The sequence below is a fragment of the Falco peregrinus genome, chromosome 8 (genome assembly GCF_023634155.1).
Source record: "Falco peregrinus isolate bFalPer1 chromosome 8, bFalPer1.pri, whole genome shotgun sequence".
Taxonomy (NCBI): Eukaryota; Metazoa; Chordata; class Aves; order Falconiformes; family Falconidae; genus Falco; species Falco peregrinus.
The window spans coordinates 9,706,617-9,726,907 of NC_073728.1; the positions used below are offsets into that span (position 1 = coordinate 9,706,617).

General features: G+C 42.7%; 1 protein-coding gene across 1 annotated transcript in view; it reads left to right on the forward strand.

The window, feature by feature from the left end:
* Positions 1-20,291, forward strand: part of ABCA12 (ATP binding cassette subfamily A member 12) — an 88,483-nt gene that overhangs the window by 9,531 nt on the left and 58,661 nt on the right. The window contains exons 3-9 of the mRNA XM_005244418.4: positions 9,737-9,884; positions 12,463-12,551; positions 13,975-14,084; positions 14,828-15,013; positions 15,832-16,010; positions 18,979-19,091; positions 20,175-20,268. Coding sequence (XP_005244475.3) covers positions 9,737-9,884; positions 12,463-12,551; positions 13,975-14,084; positions 14,828-15,013; positions 15,832-16,010; positions 18,979-19,091; positions 20,175-20,268 — 919 coding nt within the window. The remainder of the gene's footprint in view (positions 1-9,736; positions 9,885-12,462; positions 12,552-13,974; positions 14,085-14,827; positions 15,014-15,831; positions 16,011-18,978; positions 19,092-20,174; positions 20,269-20,291) is intronic.

Consider the following 20,291-nt stretch of genomic DNA (forward strand, 5'->3'; position numbering starts at 1 on the left):
TTTTCCCAGTAGTGTGGAAAAATTAATAGGTTCCCATGCTAATTACAGGGAGTTGAGATGGTGGCTCAGCTACACAGGCCACTCCATTCATTTAGGTAAGTCACGGGTATTTATGCAAGGCGTATTCCACCTACTCTGTGTACAGACAAACACACATCAGACTTCCAGCTCTCCTTCACCATTTGCCTGTGGTGGAGCAGTCCCACTCCTTGTTTTCCTTTACATCGCTTCATTTTCCTCCCCTTCTTTTCTGTCAGTTTTCTCCCCTTTTCTAGACAACCCAACACCAGATTTTTGTCTGCAGTGTGATTAGCAAAATAACCTTATCAGGTCCCTCCTTGCTTTGGTATGAACTTCATTTTGTTTCATTTGGTCGTGTTGCTGTTGTGCCAGAGAGCAGACTGCCATATAACACTCTGTTTCATTGGAACAGTGCTGGATGGAATTATGAATTACATTTATTATCCCCACATTTGCTGGAATAGACATATACATCCATCTCCTTACATACATAAGCAGTGCCCAGACATAAGGTTCCCTGTGACTTGCCCAAGCTCAGAGACCCACAGCCTAAACAGAGTACTGTGATGTTTTTAATGCCTCCCTTTTCAGAAATCTCCACACCTCCATTTCTTTCTACAGACTCTTCTGCCTTGTGAGGTGTGATTGAAGGATGTTTAGTTGGAGATGGGAACCTCCTGAGTTACTAGTATGTTTTTCCTCCCGACTGAATTACAACAGAACCTTGAGGCAGTCAATTCTAATTGACTTCCTGAAGCATCTGAATCCAGATTCTGGGACCTAGAAGTGCAGAAGTATTTTTCCAAAGGTGCTAAGCAGTTTGGCTTGGACTGAAGTCAGCAGCTGTTGATGTCTGTTTCTGGAAAGGAGGTCACTTCTGTTTAAAGAATCTAAACCTGGACTCTGGGCTGTAGGCACTGAGCATTGAAAGGCATTGGTTTAGTAAACATGGCTTTTGTGCAGGTTTTTTCCCCAAGAAGTTTAAATATGGATTTTAGGTTCCAGCTTCTTGCTGGGAAACATTCCAACTCTTTTCTTACGTCCTGTTTGTGCAGTGCCCTGCTGCTCATACAGACAAGAGCAAGCTGGCTGTATTACAACAAGACCAAGTCAGCCTTGTCTGCATTAAAAATTGCTTTTAAAAGCCCTGTAGGAAAAGGGCTAGTGTGTAGTTCCTGCTTTCTCTTGGCGTGTTTGTGCTTAGGCAGTGGACCATCCCTTCATAATGCAGTCAATGTCCAGTGTGACCCCTCCTCATCAGTTCTGCCCCACCGTGCAGACATCAGCTCTGTCATTTCCCTATCTTGACCTGAATTTGCAATACCTATTAGCAGGTTTCCGTCTCCCCTCCTTTGTTCTTTGTGTCTGGTTTGGGCATTCTTTCTCCTCCTTTACACCTGTATCTTCTCTTGCTTCTTTGCAATTTTTGTGCTCTCTCATTTTTATGATCTCCCTGATCAGTGCATGAGCCCAATGCATTCAGATTCAAGTGCCGGTTTTTAATTTATTAAATAAGGGGGTGGAAGGTGAAGGTCTGTGGGTGAGCAAAACTAGTTTGCCTGGTCTTAATAAGCGTGGAAGTAGATGCTGTCTGCTCTGGGACATTCGTATTTGCAGAGCCTGAAATGCTTGAGGGAAGAATTAGGCAATGAAATGCTTCCTTCATTGAGGCCACCAACACAGGGAGTAGTCTTGTAGCAGAGTTGCCTGCTGCTTTGATCTCACTGTCACAGGTAGACAGCTGAGAACACTGTGTTACTGAGAGACTTGAGAAAACAAGGATGCTGCTGCTGTAAAGATGAAAAATACAGGCTCTTGAATCTCACCCAGCCAGACTGGGCATCTGGGGGGTTGGATGGAGTTATCTGGGGTCCTGCTGAGCTTTCATTTCAAAAAACAGGAGCTGTGTAATGGGTGTATGACGTGTAAATCGGGATAGGCTATGTGCTACACAGGTGAACTGATGTATGTGCAATAGCTGCTCACATCTTCTTGTTACATAATGGTTTGTATGTGGGGAAATTAAAAAAAAACAAAACAAAACAAACAGAACAAAGCTTAAAGCATAACAGGAAGGCAGAGGGGGAATGTGTGTGCTCCAGGGACAGTGAGGCTTGGGCTAATACCATAATTGTCATAATTAACGTGCGTGGTGCAGGGCCCGGCTGGCACGTTTCCCCGCGCTGTGTGCCACCCAGACCTGTGCTGGTATGCACAGGCAGCAATATGTTGCACAGTGTGTATTTGAGCTTACTGTGTGCTACCTTGCAGTGGGAACCCATCCTAACATACAGTGGTACTGGAGGCTCGCAGAGGAACAAAAATTATTGTGATATGATAGATACTGAGGCTGTTTGGTGTCTTGCAACTTGGAAGTAAGCTCAGGGAATCTTTCAGTGCTGTCTGCTCAACAGGTGAAATTGCAGAGGTAAATGACAACTCTGCTGTCTGGCCAAAAATAGGGTGGAAGAAATTGCCTGCTAGCTCTGGAATGGTTATAAAAAACAGCTTTGTGGTATGAAAGGCAACAGTGTAGGGACAGTGCAATAGGGAGTGCAGTACCAAACCATAGTCCTGATCTAGCACAGCTTTTAAGTATGTGTTTAACCTGAAGTCTGAGTAATCCCATTAAAATCAGTAGGGCTAATCACTGCTGTGCCGTGGGCTTTGGACACACTGAGCGAGATTTGGGCTGTACTGCCAGGAACTGTAACGCTTACTGTCCTCACCTCATGGTTGTTGGGGTTTTTTTTGGTTTTGGTTTTGTGGGGGTTTTTTGTTTTTTGTTTTTTGGGTTTTTTTTGCAACAAGCATGGGACTGGTGTGGGCATTGATCTTGCAGGTGTGAAAAAGGTAAAGGAAAGTCTCAGCTGGCATTTGCCTTCTGGTCCTGGTCCCACTAAAGACCTCATTCCCAGGTAACTAGGAACATGCAGATCCCTTTCTCCAGCTTCAAGGTCAGATGTGAGTTTCAGAGTGCATGAATGTTACAGTGTCACAGCAATACAAATGCCATGGTGATGAAATATTCTCTTCTCATAGACAAGGGATAGACCAGCTGGCTATTTGGGCCATTCTGCATGTGTGTAAAAAATACCCTGCTTCAAAATGAATCTTATCACATAGATTTGATGATCGGGCTTAGTTTTTGGAGAGAGATCAGAAATCCTAGTGTTATCATAAAGCTTTCTACAAAAAATAGGCAGCTTAAGTTATTAATGATAAACAGGTAAGAACAAACCTGGAAATGGGCAGTTGTATGTAGCTGAAAAGAAACAGTATGATCATGTCATGAAACAGGCATGTTTGTCTTTTTGACTTAGAGAAAACAAAGGAATTGTTTAAAGTTTAAGGTAATGCTGTGTGACTATGCGAAGGACTAGAAAGGAAGCGAGAATGTTGTGTGTACACAATGTAGTTAAATATTTTGCTTAGAAAGTTGGGAGGAGATCACCATAGCAGTAAATATTTTCACTATATGCTTTATGACTTCTTAGATAAATATAAATCACAGCTGATAAGCAGTCAGAATTGCTACTTTGTGTCCAAAGGTTTAAGGTTTCTTCAGCCAGAAGCTGAAGAGGTTGAATCCAGGTGATCATATTTAGTAGCCACTGACAAATCTATTTTTGTGAATTTATCTAATTCTTTTTTGAATGAGTGCCTGCTTTTCAGCATACATAACCCTGTGACAGTGGGTTCCGCAACATTTTGGTATTTGTTTAAAAAAGGTGCTTTTTGTCTCTTCTGCCTGCTACCTCATGATCTCATTGTGTCTCTTTGTCCCCGTGTTGCAAGGGATGATCATTTACTCACCCTTTTAATCACTGATCACGATTTTATTTATTTCTCTATCAAATCACTTTTTGGCCCTCTTTCTTTGCTGAAGAGTCCTAGTCATTAAGTCTCTTTGTGTGATTTAGCAATGATTGAATGGATTTTCAATTAAACACAATACTTCCTAATGAATTCATATGCTCATTAATGCCTCTAATTCATGAGTGGTGGAGCTGAGATTTATATGGATTTTTTATGAACTATGGAAGGAGCATGGAAGGACTTAATGCATAAGGTATATACAGTGTCAGAGTGTGTGACATTTGAAGCCAAGAGAATTTTTTCATGCCCAGGGAGTGGTAGCAATACAACGCTAAGCCATGGGTGGATAGAAAACAGAAAAACTTTTTAAAATAAAGGTAAAGGAGGGAGAAAATACAGTTAATGTACCTGAATTTATTTATGAAGTAGCTATTCATAATGAAAATTTCGCATCTTTCCTTTCACGTGAATAAAATGGAACATAGATTTTGTCTGGTTTTGCAGGCTGGGTGGCACAGCAAGGTAGGAGGCCCTGAAACCAGAAGTACGGGGTGGGCAGAAAAGGGAGAAGGAATGCATGGGTGATATTTTGAAAGCAAAAGACATGGCCTGTGTAGAATTTAAGGGGATTTGCATGTTCAGATGCTAGGGCTGCAATATAGTTTAGTGTCTCTCAGAGTAGCAGAGCTGACACTGGGGAATTGAGGGAAAGGAAGGTACTTAGCAGCACATGGAGTGAGCCGGTTGCTAATTTACATGAGAGATCACTAGCTGATGTAAACCAGAGTGTAACCTGTACTGAACTGATAATTTGAAAATACTGTGTATTTATTTCCTTTGCTCTGGTGTGGATAACAGTGGCTGCTATCCTCCCAGCACTTCCCTCCTTTGTGGCAGATAGCCTCGCTGCCTCACGCTGGAGGGGATGACAGCTTATGGCTGAAGGGGGCTGCGTTCACAGTGCAGTGTCTGCAGTCTGCTGAAATGCCCGTTTCCTTGAAGTGAATGGTTGGGCTCAGCTAATGCAAGTGCGGTGAAAGCAGCAAAATCGATGTGGCAACGTAAAACGTGGTCCATTAAGATTTAAACATTTCAGTCAATTTCAATTAATCTTATAGATTGTAGTGAAATAGTAATTTTCATCTTTCTTGTATGACATTTATTATTACCCTGACATTTTTCATCATTATTATACCAAGCACCTTTACCTGAAGAAATCAAAATGTTTTGCTTGTGTTGAAGGGAAGTGTTGGAATTTACGACGTTCAGGAAAGTAAGAGAAATTAATTTTCTTCATTTTATTCAGAATGAAAGCAAATGTGGAAATGCCAGAATTTCCAGTGGCATGCATGTATTATAGGTATCTTGTGTTTATTGTTACTGCTCTGCATGCCTGATTTCTTTTCAGCTCTTGGAGAGGTGGCTGGTTTAGCTAGGTGCTACTGAGCAGGGAGAACCAGCCAGCCCATGCAGCACTGAGCCCTCTTGGCTTCTTCTGCCCTTTGGGATGCCTGCCTTCTCTTCCTCATGTTCGGTGCACTCCTTTCAACTGTGATGGAAAATCAAAGTTCTCAATGAGAGAGGGGGCAGCAAAAGCCTGCTTGGGTTTCTGCTGATGGAAGACCCAGAAGTCAGTCTTTAGCAATAGGATACAAATCAGGGCTGAGATTTTGGTTGCAGACAAGTCAGTTTACCCAGACATATGCTAGGGTGGCCTCTCAGCTCAGACATGGGGCAGCAGTGGCTGCAGTGATCTCTCCCTCTTGGCTTATAGGTAGTGTAGTGGGGGCCTCGAAAGGTAATTGTAGTTTTAAGAAATTAAGACGTTTAAAGCTAAAGGCAGTGGGGAGAATGGAAAAATTATGCCATGTGTTGTGGATCTCTCTATCATGTGATGTGGGATCATAAAGTTGGGGACTACAGGGCTAGGAAAATCCATATTCCTTGGATATGGCATTGCCATGGACTTCAGTGAGAGGAGTTGCCTTCTGCAGCACGTGGAAGTCTGAAGGAATTCCCAACAGTAGAAATACTACAAAAGTCACTAATGGTTTTAAGTGTTATGTTTCAGATTGTGAAACTATCTCCATCAAAAGACTGTTCTTTAAAATTTGCAGAGCATTTACAACTTTCCTTCAATAATGTTTCATAACTAGTGCTTACGTTGTCTAATAATGTAGCTGACATGCTGCACAAATCTCAGCCAAGGGAGGGACAAGTAGTTACAAACATCTCCTGAAGCATTGAAGGGAGTCAGGAGCCAGTTTGCTCCCTGGCCGTCCTTGCAGTGGTGTACGGGGCTGACACAGGTCATGAATTTCTATGTGTGGGCAGAGCAGCCCATGTGGCTCCACGGAGTCACGTCTCCTTACCACGAGCAAGTGGATGGAGGGCGGGAAGATGGAGCAGGGTGTGCATTAATCTCTTGACTCATTTTCTCATCAGTAATTTCCTTCCTTTGCAGGATGAGAGGGAGTTGTAAGAAAGAACTCTGAGGCTACATCACATTTATCTGGAGCTTGGACTCCCAAATCAGCCATGCTTCCTATACATTCTCTTACGCTCTGGCTCTGCTCTGATCTCAGGCACACTGGCCAGAGGCAGCATAGCCAGAGCTGATCTTCCTGTGGCTGTGCTGCTCAGCCTCTATTAAATTAAGTTGTTGGCCTCTGTGACTGCTGCAAGAAGTGATTTTCAAGATAGTAAGAACAGGGGGACAAGTGCTTGGTGGTTCTGATGGTGGCAAGTTTGACTGCTTGTTATCTGGGAGTGACAGACCTGTCACACCAGCCTGGCCACCCTGTTCTTGGCTCGGTGGGGTCAGTGCCTAAAGAAGGCAGTGTGCTCCTTCAGCATCATTAGCTTCTCATGTCAGAAAGCAAGGGTGGGATTCATCTCCCCGTGGTACATATCTGTGGAAGCAGTGTCTGCATCTAAACCAGGTCTTTAAACTTTCTTTGGAGTCAGAGGAGATCTCATTAATGCAGGCAGCAGAGCCAATGTAACAATTCATTTCATCCTGATGGATGAACCTGTGTGTTATTTTTGTGCTTGACACACAGCACGGTTGTGCTAGATTCTCAGGGTTAAGAACCAGCATAGGTCTAACTTAAAGCAAATGGGAATTGGGCCTGGACATTTCAGATTTTTCTGTGTCATGGTCTTTCTTGAAAAACTTCCTTAATTCTCTAACTTCTCTTGGAGTCCAGGCCTGTTCCAGAAGTCTTCTCTGGCATTGCCACTGCTTTTGTGCCAAGAACATCATGGGCTTACACAGGCTCATGGCTGTAGTGACTCAGTGATGGATCAGGCCACATGGTTGTATCGAGGTGCCAGCAAACTGCTCAACATCTGTTGATTGCAAGTTGGTAGAGCCTCACTAGGAACCTCAATTGCATTGGGCCAACGCTGTCTTCACAGGCATCATGCCACCACCATGAGTTGCAGTTCTTCCAAACTTCAGGTCACAAATTCCTGTCTCTTTGAAACAGCAGTCTGAAAAAGGGAAGAAAGGAGAAAAGAGCCGATATCGCCGTGTTCTTACGCTGTACACCTCGCTTGTTATACAGCAGCTGATTGTTTAATTGTCCACTTAGTTCAAAGTGTACCACCTCGGAGTCCAATTGTAAAATTTGTTATTGCTATTTATATCTCAAGGAAGTGTCTTCCTCTGCTCTGAATTCGTCATGATTTTTTGCATAATTGTCTCTGTAAACATCTTGCATCTCTCCAGAGAAGAACAGTACTCCCCAAATTCCTAGTCCCATCCTTTTGTTCCCCACACTGCTGTCCAGCTAAGAGTTACATAGCTTTAGATGTCTCAGGTCTACTAAGAAATATAAGCTTAGTTCCTGGCCCTGGTTGTCATCGGTTGATGTGGATGGCAGTGGCGGGTGTAGCCATTTCCCTCCTAGCACCTGCCTGTCTCACTTCATTGTGGTTCTGCTCTCCATCCTGGCCCTCACGGCTTCCCAAGTATTTGAAGCTTCATTTTGGTAGGGACACTGATAAAGTGAGGTCTGTGGTGTGCATTTTTGGACTGGTGTGTGAGTCAATTTCCTGCATGGGAATGAGGGTGCGGGAGATCAGAAATAAGATGAGAGGAGAATGCCGGTGTGTGCAAAATGCCATTTTGCAGGGTTGTAATTGGTGATCTCAAAGGGCAAAAATCCCAGACATGGCAGGAATATTCACACAAGGATGCTTCCAGATTAAAGTGCCCTACTTTGAAGTTTCCCTCACGGGCAGCAGGCTTAATTACACTTCAAAAACCTTTAGAGTGGTGTATGTTTGGTCCTTTGGCCCCAACACCAGAAGGGCTGCCTGTAGGGACAAGAGAGATCTTTACTCACCTTGAGAGCTGGCTCAGCCTGTTGTGTAACTCCTGCTGGCCTGGGGGATGCAGTGAGTGGTGGGGAAGCTTCCCACAGCAGGTAGCCTTCTCCTCTGGCAGGGTATCTCTTTCAATCTTCTAGGGAGGTTCTCTGCTGAGGTATACAAGAGCATCACACCACCACTCAAAATGGGTGCCTGTGACTCCACAGGTCTCAGCAGTCCTCTGTGCCAATTGCTATCTGGCCCAAAGCAGTGAGAACTCCCGTGCTAAACAGTGAGCTTTTGCCTTTTGACCCCAAAATGCAGTGCACACTCATGGGCCATGACCAGCTGTGCTGAGGACAGCTCAGGAAAATCAAGTCTCCTTCAAGGAGATTGACAGCCAGGTACTCTATCTAGCACTGCCATCCCCTTTGGGAAATATCTGTTTTTTGACCACGGCTATTATGAATAAATGTAGTTCAAATGTAGTGCAGTGTCCTTGTTGGAGGGGTTAGTGATAAAGCTGTGCCTGGGCAAGAGTCACAGGTCGTCTTTGGAGACTAAAGAGTAAGGTAATCAATTACTACAAGCCTGCCTGTGGGTCTTTTGTAAATCTGGCTCCTTTCCATAGTAGAAATAATAGCAATGTCCTTTGCCAGGTAATTTTCCAAATGATTATTTTAAATAATATGTTGCTGTGATCCAGCAAAAGAGTTTTGAGATTTATTGGAGCATTTGTCACTGAGAGGAAAAGCAGGTGGTATACTCTGCAGGCTGCTGGTAAGCAGCACGGGGCAAGTGGCACATAAAATACTAAAGTCTCTAATTGCTCAGGTCCATTCCATGTTTGCAGAAATGGGAGACAGAGACATACATCTCGCCCCTCATTGCTGGCTGCCAGCATCACAGGTCACCAAGCAGATGGTGCAGGAGCTGCTCTGAGATGGCAGGAGACTTAGAGGGAGTGGTGGTGATAGATTGCTCCTCTCCCTTCCCTGGGCAGGTCTGCACAAAAAGCAAAGGAGGTTGGCTGGTCCTAGATCCATTGCCCCTTCCTGTAGTAAAAGCTGACAGAGTTCTGTTTTAACAGCCTGGCTTGAAACAGCAGATTGTGGCTTTGCATGGAAGCTGGTCCACCCAAGCCTAGGAGAACATGCTCTTATGGGTGCTTCGGGTTACTCTGGCCACATGCCTGCTTTTATGTTACTTTGTTCTTTAAAGGCAGAATTAGGATATCATAAACCTAGGGTGCTTTTGTAATTTCCTGCCTGTTTCTTGCATTTTGGAGTAGAGGGGGGAAATCTACAGTTCCTTCAGGACCAACAGGTGTCTTATAAACAAGTAACTTGACTCTTTTTCCTACTAAATAGCCTTTCATGACTTTGTCAGTGATGGGAACGTGCTTCTAGTGGGATTTGGCAGATAGTGCTGCTGGAGCAGAGTAAAAAAGCCTCAGTGAAACTGAGAATCGACCCTATGGTTTGGGAAGAGAAAATGTCACATATTGATAGAAACATATGGCAAAAAAGTGCACGTCTGAACCATAATAATGGAATTTTTTTTCTCCTCCTTCCTCCAGGTTATCTTGCACCCCGAAACCTTCCTAGCGCAGGCTTCTTCCCATTCCTGCAAACTGTGCTGTGTGATTCAGATGCCAGATGTAAAGGCACGCCATACACACCAGAAGATCTACTGCCAAGACTTAATGACATCTCATCTCTCAGACTGTAAGGGAACCTGAATGTATCTGGGTGTTATAAGCTGCAAAGCAAAACTTGCTTTGAGGTGGAGGGAGCAGCTATGTATGTCTGTATGTGCAAGTGTGTCCACAACAGATACGTCTCAGATACCTGTCATAACAGACACAATCTCACATATCTGAACACTTAGAAATGGGAATATAGAATGCTTTAAAAATGTTCATACTGGGGACAGCAATCAGTAATGTGTCAATTGATCCAAGCTTGACAGTAGAAAAGAAGTTTACTCCCTGAGAAAAATGCTTCTGCTCATCCAGATCAAAGGAAAGAAACTTTTTTTGCACAATTGTGGGTCAGGTCCTGCAGGGTGTCAGTAGATAAGACTTGCACCCAGATCATCAGCCCATTGTACTGATCTGCCACTGTGGTGATTGGTTCAGGATGCTTTGGATGGAAGTGGTACATGTTCCCCAGCAGCTCTAGTCTGAGGTACATTTGTTCTGGAATGCTTGCTTTTTCAGTAGATCCTCCAGGTGCCAGCCAGAATGGGTGTCCTCTCTGCAAGCCATCAAACATATTGGGAAACAGATGAAAATGAAACTATTTTTTGCCCACAGAAACATGTAGATTTGCAGCATGGAGCTGGCTGGGCATGTTTTGTTGGGATGTCAGTTTTTGAAATTGAAATGTTCGGTGGAGGCATTTCAATTTCATTGATGTTTCAGTTAAAGCCAAGTAACGTTTACTTTGAGACATACCATCCAGGATTGTTTCTACACCTTGGCTGCCTGGTTCTGGCATGCCCTTGGGGAACATGCCACTCTAAGGCCTGCTGGCTCATGGAGAGCTGAAAATCTGGGCATCTCACATAGAAGTCCCTGCTGCTCTACAGTGGCTATGTCAGGGCCTCAAAATCCCCCTTGGCCATAGCTTAAGAGCCTGCAGAGCTAAGGTGGGCACCATGTCTTCTACCAGAGAGCCCATCGGGCAGGATGGGGGATCCTGGGGTTGGTGGCTCCTTAAGGGTCCTCCTTAATGCAGAGGGACTGGTATTTCCTCGGCCAAGTCAATGGTCAGGATCTCTCCATTGCTTAGAAGGAATCTGGATGACTAGACATGTGGATAACTGCAGTTACACAAGGTGAATCCTAATCAAATTCAAGGTCATACAGCAGAAGAGGGCAGAGCCATACAGAGACTAGATGCCTGGATTCACAGCTCTTCACTTGTTTTCTTAGTGTCATTGTTTTTTTCCCTAGGCATATTAAACAATGGTTAATTTGGGGTATTGAAATGAAGAAATGGAAACTTCTAGTGCCGAAGCTGGAGGTCTTCCATGGGTTTCAATAGCCAGAAATCCTCCTTGCTTTCTGTTTTTGGATTCTGTGCAGCTGTTTAGGAAATAACTGGTTTTCTTGCCAACTGAAAATCAAAGGATTTGGCCAAACTATAGCTCAAGTCACGTGAGTCATTAATAAGCATCTTGACCACTATTGATGCTAGAAGTTGGCTGCATGAAGTATTGTACAACTATGTGGGTATGCCTACCCTTGTGTGGTTAACGTCAGCCTTACAAATATGTTGTATTCTACAAGAAAAAACACTAACTATTAAGTAGCCTTAGCAAAATTAGCAGGATATAGCAGAGTATAAAACCTCAGCAAAAGGTTGCTTGGGTAGGGGAAAGCTCCAGAAGCCAACATGAATGGATGCAACTCTGCTTCAGGAGCAGAATCACCATGGGTGAGGTTTTCACAAAGGCAAAGTGTTTGAGCTGTGACCCTTCACTGTCTGGATATATTATTGTGTAATATTCTGGAGTTTGTAATATTTAGCTAATCCAAAGTGTGGGGTTTTTTCCCCTCCCATTGTGCAACTCACCAAAGCTCTTATTAAGCTGTTGTATAACTTGCCCTAAACCTGTGCCTTACCAGTGGCCAGCAGAAAAAATGGGCAAGGTTCTCATCTTTGACACTGTTCCTTAGAAGCATTTACCAAGGTGTGCAAGACATGGTCACTTGAGATTCCCTTAATAAAAGGAAACTAAGTAAAGAAACTGAGCTCAATACCAACATCTTCCACCCTTTCTTTTCCACTGTAGGGAAATGATTGGCAAGGATAAAGTGAGGTTGTATTGTCTTGAAGGTTTTCTTGGTAGGGGCATGCAACCTGGTGTTCTAGCTTAGACTTAGATCAAAGGCCTCTCTGCTCAGTCTGAGTGTCATTAACAGTTCCATCAAGTTCTGCGCTGTTTCTTCTGCTGAGCCTACATTGGCGGAGGACAGAAAAGACTTGACACGAAGCCTTCCTTCCAGAAGTGGGAATTTGTTTAAGATTAGATCAGTTACCTATGTCAACCCCTGCCTGTCCTTGGTGTCCCTTCAGAGCAGGCATAAATGAGGTCCCTTCAGTGCAGTGTGCTTCCCCAAAATGCATGCCAGGCCTCTAGAAGGAACCAGAAGGAACTTTTGCATAACTCAGATTTCAACACACCTGCCATGAAATCTGGTATAGACCCATTCTGAGTCATGCAGTAGTTATGTGTAAGCTTGTTCATAAAAAACTGGGAGTTGTTACAGGGGTTTTCTTTTTTGTCTTCCCTTAGTAGGCAGAGGAGCTCATCCCATGTAGCCAAGGACAACCATCCATCACCATGGAGTGCAGAGGTGCCTAAAAGCAGGAACACTTCACTGGGTAGGTTATTTGCTGCTTTGCAAAGTTTTGGTCTTTAAAGGCTGATCTTTTGAAGCTCGCTGGACAAAGATACAATTCTTAGAGCACTGCTAAAATGATTTATGTGTTGTATACAGGCACATGACCATGGCCGTGACATTAGTGTAAATTCTTGGAAATAAGTACAAGTAACTGTCTGTAGAAAAGACTTTTGGAAACAGGCCAAGAAAACATGATTAAATTGTTGTGCTTCACAGAAGCAATGCGAGTTCGCAGACTGTTTGGACATTAATTAAAGACCTGGCTATTTATGGAATATTGCCCTTTTACTGCTCACAAATTTTCCATAAACAGCTTATGATTTTTGCAAATGTATTTCTTATTCACAGTTATCCAGCAAATAAGTCTTCTTCTGTGCCACAGTGGATATTTATTGTTGGTGATGTTCTCCTCTGACGTGATTCTCTTTCCTGAAGGAACTTTCAGGCTTACATTTTCCCTAAAATCATTAAAATTATTATTTATTGATGGTAATGGCTAGTACTATCTACAGGCCATCATGATGGATAGTCCTTCCTCCAGGGAGCTCACAATCAAATGAATGATTATGGATTTGCATTCTATGACTGTTCTGCCCCAGCCATTCACTGTTCCAATTAGCATTCCTGCGAATGCGCTCGCTCTTTGGTGTGCGGGCAGAAAAAGGCAGAACACAAAAGGGACTGAACGCAGAGGCGTGGGGAAAAAATAAATAAATCAATGAACAGTTATGGGAACTATCAACTCATGTTGATGGCCACAGATGGTCAGGGAGGAACTCAGTTCTACGTCTTATTTAAAAAAATAAAATAAAAATTGTAGGTCATAGCCTCTGCTGGTGTAAACTGGCAGAGCTTGTTTGGTTTCAGTGAGCTGTGCTGTTTTGAGAGCACAGCTCAGTGCCAGCGTTGGCTTTGGTGTGTGTCAGCTGGGGACCTGGCGGCGTGCCACCGTGTATAGCGGGCCGCAGTGCTCCAAATCTGTGTCAGAGCTGTTTCTGAATAACGAGTACCACCCACTGGTGCCAAAGACACCTGGAGGGTTCTCCCTTACAGGGCTGTCGGCTTGAGCTGATGTGGGCTTCCTTGTAAGGCTGCCCATGTATCTTCCTGTGTGGGGAAGCTGCAGGACTGGAGAGAAGAGGTAGAATTTAGTGTTGAACTGCAAGCAGATAGTTAAATGCATTTAATTTTAAAAAGCTGCAGAAGGCAATAGTGTAATCCAGGATTTAATTACATCAGAAAAAACCTTAAGTAAGTACAGGATTCCATTGGCTGTACCTTTGGAAACAGATTAATAATGATGGCATGCCCAAAGCTGTAGTTGGCTATCCTGTGTCATGGTTTGATGTAGCAAAGAGGTTAAAAGACATTAAGTAAAACAGTGTTTCAAACTGCTATTGCAGCATTTGGGGATTTGGTATCTCATGGAGAAAAACCCCTTCGGAATATTTCATCACCATTCAACTTGACTTCCAGCATTAACATGTTCAACAAAATCTTCAGTTTTGGGAAGGTAAGTCTGCATTTGCCTAACAGCTGAGTGTGAACATTCACATTTAAGATTCATGTGTATCTTAAAGAGTTAGAAGCTCAAAGCACCAACATACAGCTTTTATTGCTTTCAAATCTCCCCTATTATGTGAACGTGCTTTATTTTGGGAAAAGGAAGACAGTTATTGCGGGTGAACATTTAAACTTTGTGCTAAGTTTATTATGCTATAAGCAGAAATCAAATAAAGCAGACACCTTGGGACATAATACCATGAATTACCAAATATGGTTGCACACAATACCCTGAGATATTTTGCTCAAAACCAGTGAGTTAAGGTGTTTAGAGTGCATTTTCTTTCACATGAAATTAAAGACATGATGTCACAGGCTTTGCCATTCGGTTTGTTATTTGCCCATAATGTTCCTGCAGTGGCATCAGAGTCGCTGTGTGTTTATTAGGTAGATACTGACTATGCATAGAAACAACTCCTTTGTAACAGAAATTGGTACCGTGCAATGGACACCAGTACGCTTATGTTTTTGTATTAAGTCCTACAAACACTTACAAACAAAATTTCTCTTTGTGAGGAGTCTGAGGGATTTCGGTGACACTGTTCACCTGTTCTGTGTGTAAGTGCTCGTAATGACAATGCTTTTCAAATGTCACTACTACCCGTTAAGAAAACAGCCTCGTCACTGCATTTCAAACCATCCCAAATAAAGCATTGCTTTAAAGCTACCTTTGACATTATGTTTTACTTTTAGAGCCAGACCAAATATTCAACTGCAGCAAATCTCAAAGTCATTCTGTGTGAGGTCTTGTCGCGATACATAGCACATCCCAATCTCACTGAAGAGAAGATGGCAGCCAATATCCACCACACATTCTGCTTTACTGATTCATCGCTTTTAGAGTCATTTACCCAAGAGTTCAGAAGTCAGGTCTCCCAGGTAAGTGCCCAGGATGTTTCCCAATATCTGCAGCTAGTAGCTGTTTTAGTTCACACATGTTATTGCAGTGTTTGGGAGAGAGAATGTGACCCCACCTGGCTAGGAGTTGCTTATCTCTATGCCAGAGTGCATATAGTGTATGATAAGCTGAGCTAATTCTTGTGAATGGGATTAATCCAAAGACCTTAGAGTTGAGTATACAGCTCAGAAAGGCAAGGACATCCAGCTGTCAGCTAGTGGCCACTAAGGGTTCTCAGGTTCTCACCGTGCCTAGGTCTTGTTTCTTCTCTTTATTTGCCCTGCTGCAGCAGCAGGTGGATAAAACAGTGTGAGGATGTGGTGTAAATAAGAATATTTAAAGCTGGGGAGGCAATACATTTAATTGTGTGTTACCTCAGCCGTGTAACTTCATCCAGTAACTCCTGCAACTGACCCAACAATTCATGACTGAAGGAGTACTTGTCTTTGGGTAAAGCTATGTAATTAAAGCAAATGAATCCTTTAAAGATAATGCTTTCTTTCTTTGCCAGGGGGAGGATTTGATTTTAATTTTTCTTGTATTCCTAGTCTTTGAACTGTTTGGGACATTGTGAATAGCAAGACTTCAATAAATAGAGAATTTATTGTACAATCTGGGGTGTGAAGCTAAAGCACAGTCACTCTCTCAGTTATTGCCTGTCACTAGAGTCCTTTGAATGCATTGTTTGTAGAGTTGGGTACAAGTGCAGTGCAAGATGAAAAACAGAAAAAGACCCACTGGCAGCAAGGGTTCTTGTTTTCTTGCTCTTAAATAATTTCTCACATTGTTATTTGTTAAGGTGCAACACAACCCACAGTACCAGGCAGCATTCGTCAATGAAATCGTCTCATTTCTAATGCTCATCTCCCAAGTGCAGAATGACACGTCCCTATGGCATCTCCTTTTGCTGGCCCCAGATGTGTTTCAGAACAGTATGCACCTGCAAGACATAATTGATCTCCTTCAGAATCCAAGCAGGTAAAAATACAGAAAATGCCAGGAGAGTTACTGAAAGTTGGTGGGTTTGTGTATTGAACCCTAAGGGCACCACCAGTCATCTTGAAGAAATGGTGTATAGCTTAAAAGCATGATTTATTTGGGGGATGATATGGCTCCATATTAATGGTCTCTACAGACAGTGAATTGTTTTTTCAATGACTCTTGTGTCACTTTTTGATGGGAGCTTGATATGAAATCTTAGTTTTCTTCCTGCCTGCTCAGAGGTGCTGTCATGCCCATGTGCAGATAGAAAAGGTGAGTAGCAGCCACTGTCTTTGGTTGAAGAAAAAAGCTGGCTGGATAGTTGTTCTGCTAAAGAAAGCAGCTGCTTCTTTCCAGAAAATCATAGAGTGAAATTCAAGTTGCTTTGGAACACCTCAAGCATTTGTAAGGGAATCATAAATTATGGTGTTTTTTGGGTTTGTGTTTTTTTTTTTTTTTTTTTAATGATTACCTGATTTACTGCTGTTTTAACCTTTCAAGGTTGGTCCCAAGAAAGCAGAGAAGAGGAGGACCCTGGGTTTTAGCATATAGGGATTCAAATATGTATGACTTTAAGAAGGAAGTACCAGTTATGTTCTTGCCCAGTGGTTTTATGAAAAACAGAGCTGACTTAAATGTGTTAATTAACTGTGCTGAAATATTTGATGCTGTATGCAGCTAGGACTTATAAAAAAATCTTCTAAACTGGGCATAGCCCTGAAATCCTTTTCCTGGTCCATAGCTGGGCTAAACTCACTGATCTCTAGAAGACTTGAGTTACTCAAGAGATTAGGGGACTCTGTTCCAAATTACCTACTGAATATGTGACTGACACTGCTATAATTTGTTCTGAACAGTCCAGTTATTACAGCACATGGAGGACAGCAAGCAACTAAGCTTCTTCAGAGTTGGGTGGTAGGGGTTTTTTTTGTGGGTTTTTTTTGTTGTTGGTTTTTTTTTTTTTTTATACTCAAGCTGTTGGATAAAGATGCCAAAGAGGGTGTAGAAACTTTGCCATTTTGATTACACCCAGGCTTAGAGGGACTCACTTTTCATCACTGGCATGTTGCCAAGGCACTTAACAACCTGTACATTTGGCATCTAGGTAATTTGCTATACTGCATTGTGAGAGCTACTTGTAAGTTGCAATATCCTTTTCCTTAAAGGAGTCAGTAGCTGTATGGCAAGAATTTTAATTTTATTCGCAGTGGTTTTGTCCATGCTTTCAGTCACGGGATTATTGCATTTGTTTGCATTTACTGGCTTGCAGAATCAAGCCTGAGAACCAGCACTGTTTGAGTGCCCAGAATTAATATTTACTGTGCTGCTCTGCTTTGCTCTACAGCTGCAGAGCTGGGCAAAGTTATCATAGGCACAACAAAGAGGCACATAGAATTTCATCACCAGAACCGTGCAGTGCTTTTATGCTAGCATCTGCCAGTGTAAATGCATGAGTAAAGAGTTATTGCAAAGAGATTGCACAAACAGTATTTTCAGTGATGCTTACAAAGGTACATCTTAGCAAGCCTGGACATGTCTTCTATGCAGGCACTACTGACCTCCTAAGGAAATGCCGTACAGGGAATTTTTTTGTCGTATAAATATGAAGATACAGAAGAGAACTCTTGCTCATTGTGGCAGCTGTATTAACCACATGATAAACACCACCACTATGAAACAGTAACTTCAAAGTCATGGATTCTACAGAAAATTTAGAAGGAAATTTTATTGCGCACACAAACCTGGTTTACAGACTGAATTCAGGAATGCTCCTGTTTGTTGCTTTAAGATAGTTTTTCAGATAAGCACGTAAGCCGAACTTTTTATTTAAAGCCAGCGTTTGCAGAAGCCCTGCAAGACTGAAATAGAAGGGCAACAACAACACTTGTTTCCATGTTTGCTGCCTTCTGATCTGTATGATATGTGTCCTCTTTTGGCAAGACTATGCCTCCCTCCTCCTTGGCTCTGCCATTGCTCAACTAAACACGTCATAACTGTAGTTTCTTTCCCCTCTAAGACTCTTACTAACAAGCACCTCTGCAGAATGGAAATGGTGAGCACCAAGTCCACGAAACCTGCATGAAGACATTATGTTAAATGAGGAGAAAAGAGTTCCCTGGTGCTGTGTTCTCACTAGCAGTCTGTTCCCACAAATCAGTATGTATTTATTCGTGCCACTGAAATCAGCTCAGCTAGGTTCTTTGTGTATCACCTGCAGAACTTCAGGCAGGCGAGAGATTGTGCATTTCACAGTGACCCTATGCCTACAGTGAAGAGCTACTCTTTATACAGCATAAGCAAAAGGGAATAATAATCACCGTGAAGTTTTCAGCAACCTGCACACATTGAAAAGAGTGTTTTAAATTACTTCCTCTGTGATACAATACGCCTGATTATCAGCTTGTTCTTTCCTAAGACTGAAAAACATTCCTTGCTTCCCTGTCAGCCTGATTATTACAGTATAAAAGAGGAAAGAAGGAGAATTAGAAATGGCAACAGTTATTTGTGGTTGCTTCTTCCTTCCACAGACGATGTTCCCTAGGGATCCCTGCTCTCCCTGGAACCATGTCTACTTGCTTTTTGGTTTCTTTTAGGAGGAGATGCACTCACAGCAGTGAATCATTGTGCTGACATACCACCTGAGTGTTTTCTAAGACCTATTGTGAGGATTTAAGTGACCGATAGATTTTACATAACCCTTTGAATAAGTACACCTAATGAGTACAACACATATGTTTGCGCTAGTATACTGCCATGGCTTTCCCATCGAAATCCTTTGTATCTGTATTTTGTGTATGATCAAACAAATAATTAAAAGTAGGGCAATGTCTTGTCTGTTATACATTTTAAGAATGATAAGCTGTACGCCAGCTGTTTCCTATTTGAACACTTGTTTTATTTCTTCTCATAAACCTGTAACCACAATTTATTTTCCTTGTTGTTGTTTTTTCCCCCACCCCTTTAGTGTTATGCTGGTAGCTCAGAATGTCTCTGCATCACTTGTGACTGATGATAGATTCAAAACTGCTCAGAATGGAGTTACAGATTCTCCATATTCCCTTAACTGCTTGGAGCAAGGTAAGACTCCTCCACGTAGTCATATCTCTGCTGAAAACCTGTGGTGCTGAGGAGAAGTAAACTGCAGGCTAATGAGTAACCATACAGATTGCATACTGTTTAGGGCTCAGCATAATGAATTCTTTCAACCTTTTACAAATGTGAATAAAATATCTCATTTCAGATGGAAAAGTAAAAAAGCTTGGTTTTGTCAGTAGACAATGAATTAATATGAGTTTGCAGTCTCAGTGGAAAAGGGGAGCGGTAATTTTTCAGCTTGATTTTGCAGCAGTGGGGGGCATGGCAATATCTGCCTCTAGTTGTAGGCTCTGTCAAATTCACGTCAGTGTATCAAGGTAGGGGCTGGGGCTGGGCTGCTCAACAAGCTGTATGTGTCAAGATCAGCCATTTCTCTAAACTCCTGTCATCTTACAGCAGAGGCAGAGTCCTTGACATCCCCTCTAACTGAGGTTATGTGGATGGGCAAGGGAAAGGTACAGCATCTAAATGCTACAAGGGACAGACTGGTAAATGCTGTCCATTCCCTGCTTGTTTCATGCAGACTGTGGGAGTTGAGGTGGGTAAGAAGCAAGCGGATTAATGCAGTGCAAGTAGGGAAAACATGGAGATACGGCTAGTGAGAGGACTGGACACGTGGGGATATCAAGATGAGTGTAAATGGCTATGGGAGACATAAATGATGCTGCAGACGAAGCCTATGTGCAAGCAGTAAAAAAAGCGTTCCCAAGTGACGTGAAGGAAATAATAGTAAGTATTAGGCCACCTTATGCTGCATTACTGATGGCAACATGCTCCTTCAGCAGGAGGAGAGCTCCATTAGAACCCAGATCACAGGGGCATTAAGCTGTTCCTGAGATGAAAAATCATTTCTACGAAGACAGGTAGCATTCTGACTTCCCTTGGAAGGCCAGGAAGAGTTACACCCCAAAACAGCACTCTAATTTCTAACCAGGATCTTGTGTCTTGTCGTAGGAGCCTAACTTCACCTGTGCACGATATCCTTGACAGGTTTGCCATACAGTTCTTCTTAGTTTCCAAACTAACGTGATCTTTACTAATATACTCTTTACATGTTTGTTGTAGATAAAGAAAAAAGTTCCGTGACCAGATATATTTGTAATCTCTTTGTTAACTGGAAAGACAATCAGACTTTATCTGAATTGGAGGAAGTTCTGAGGTAAGACATTAGCTGAAGGGATA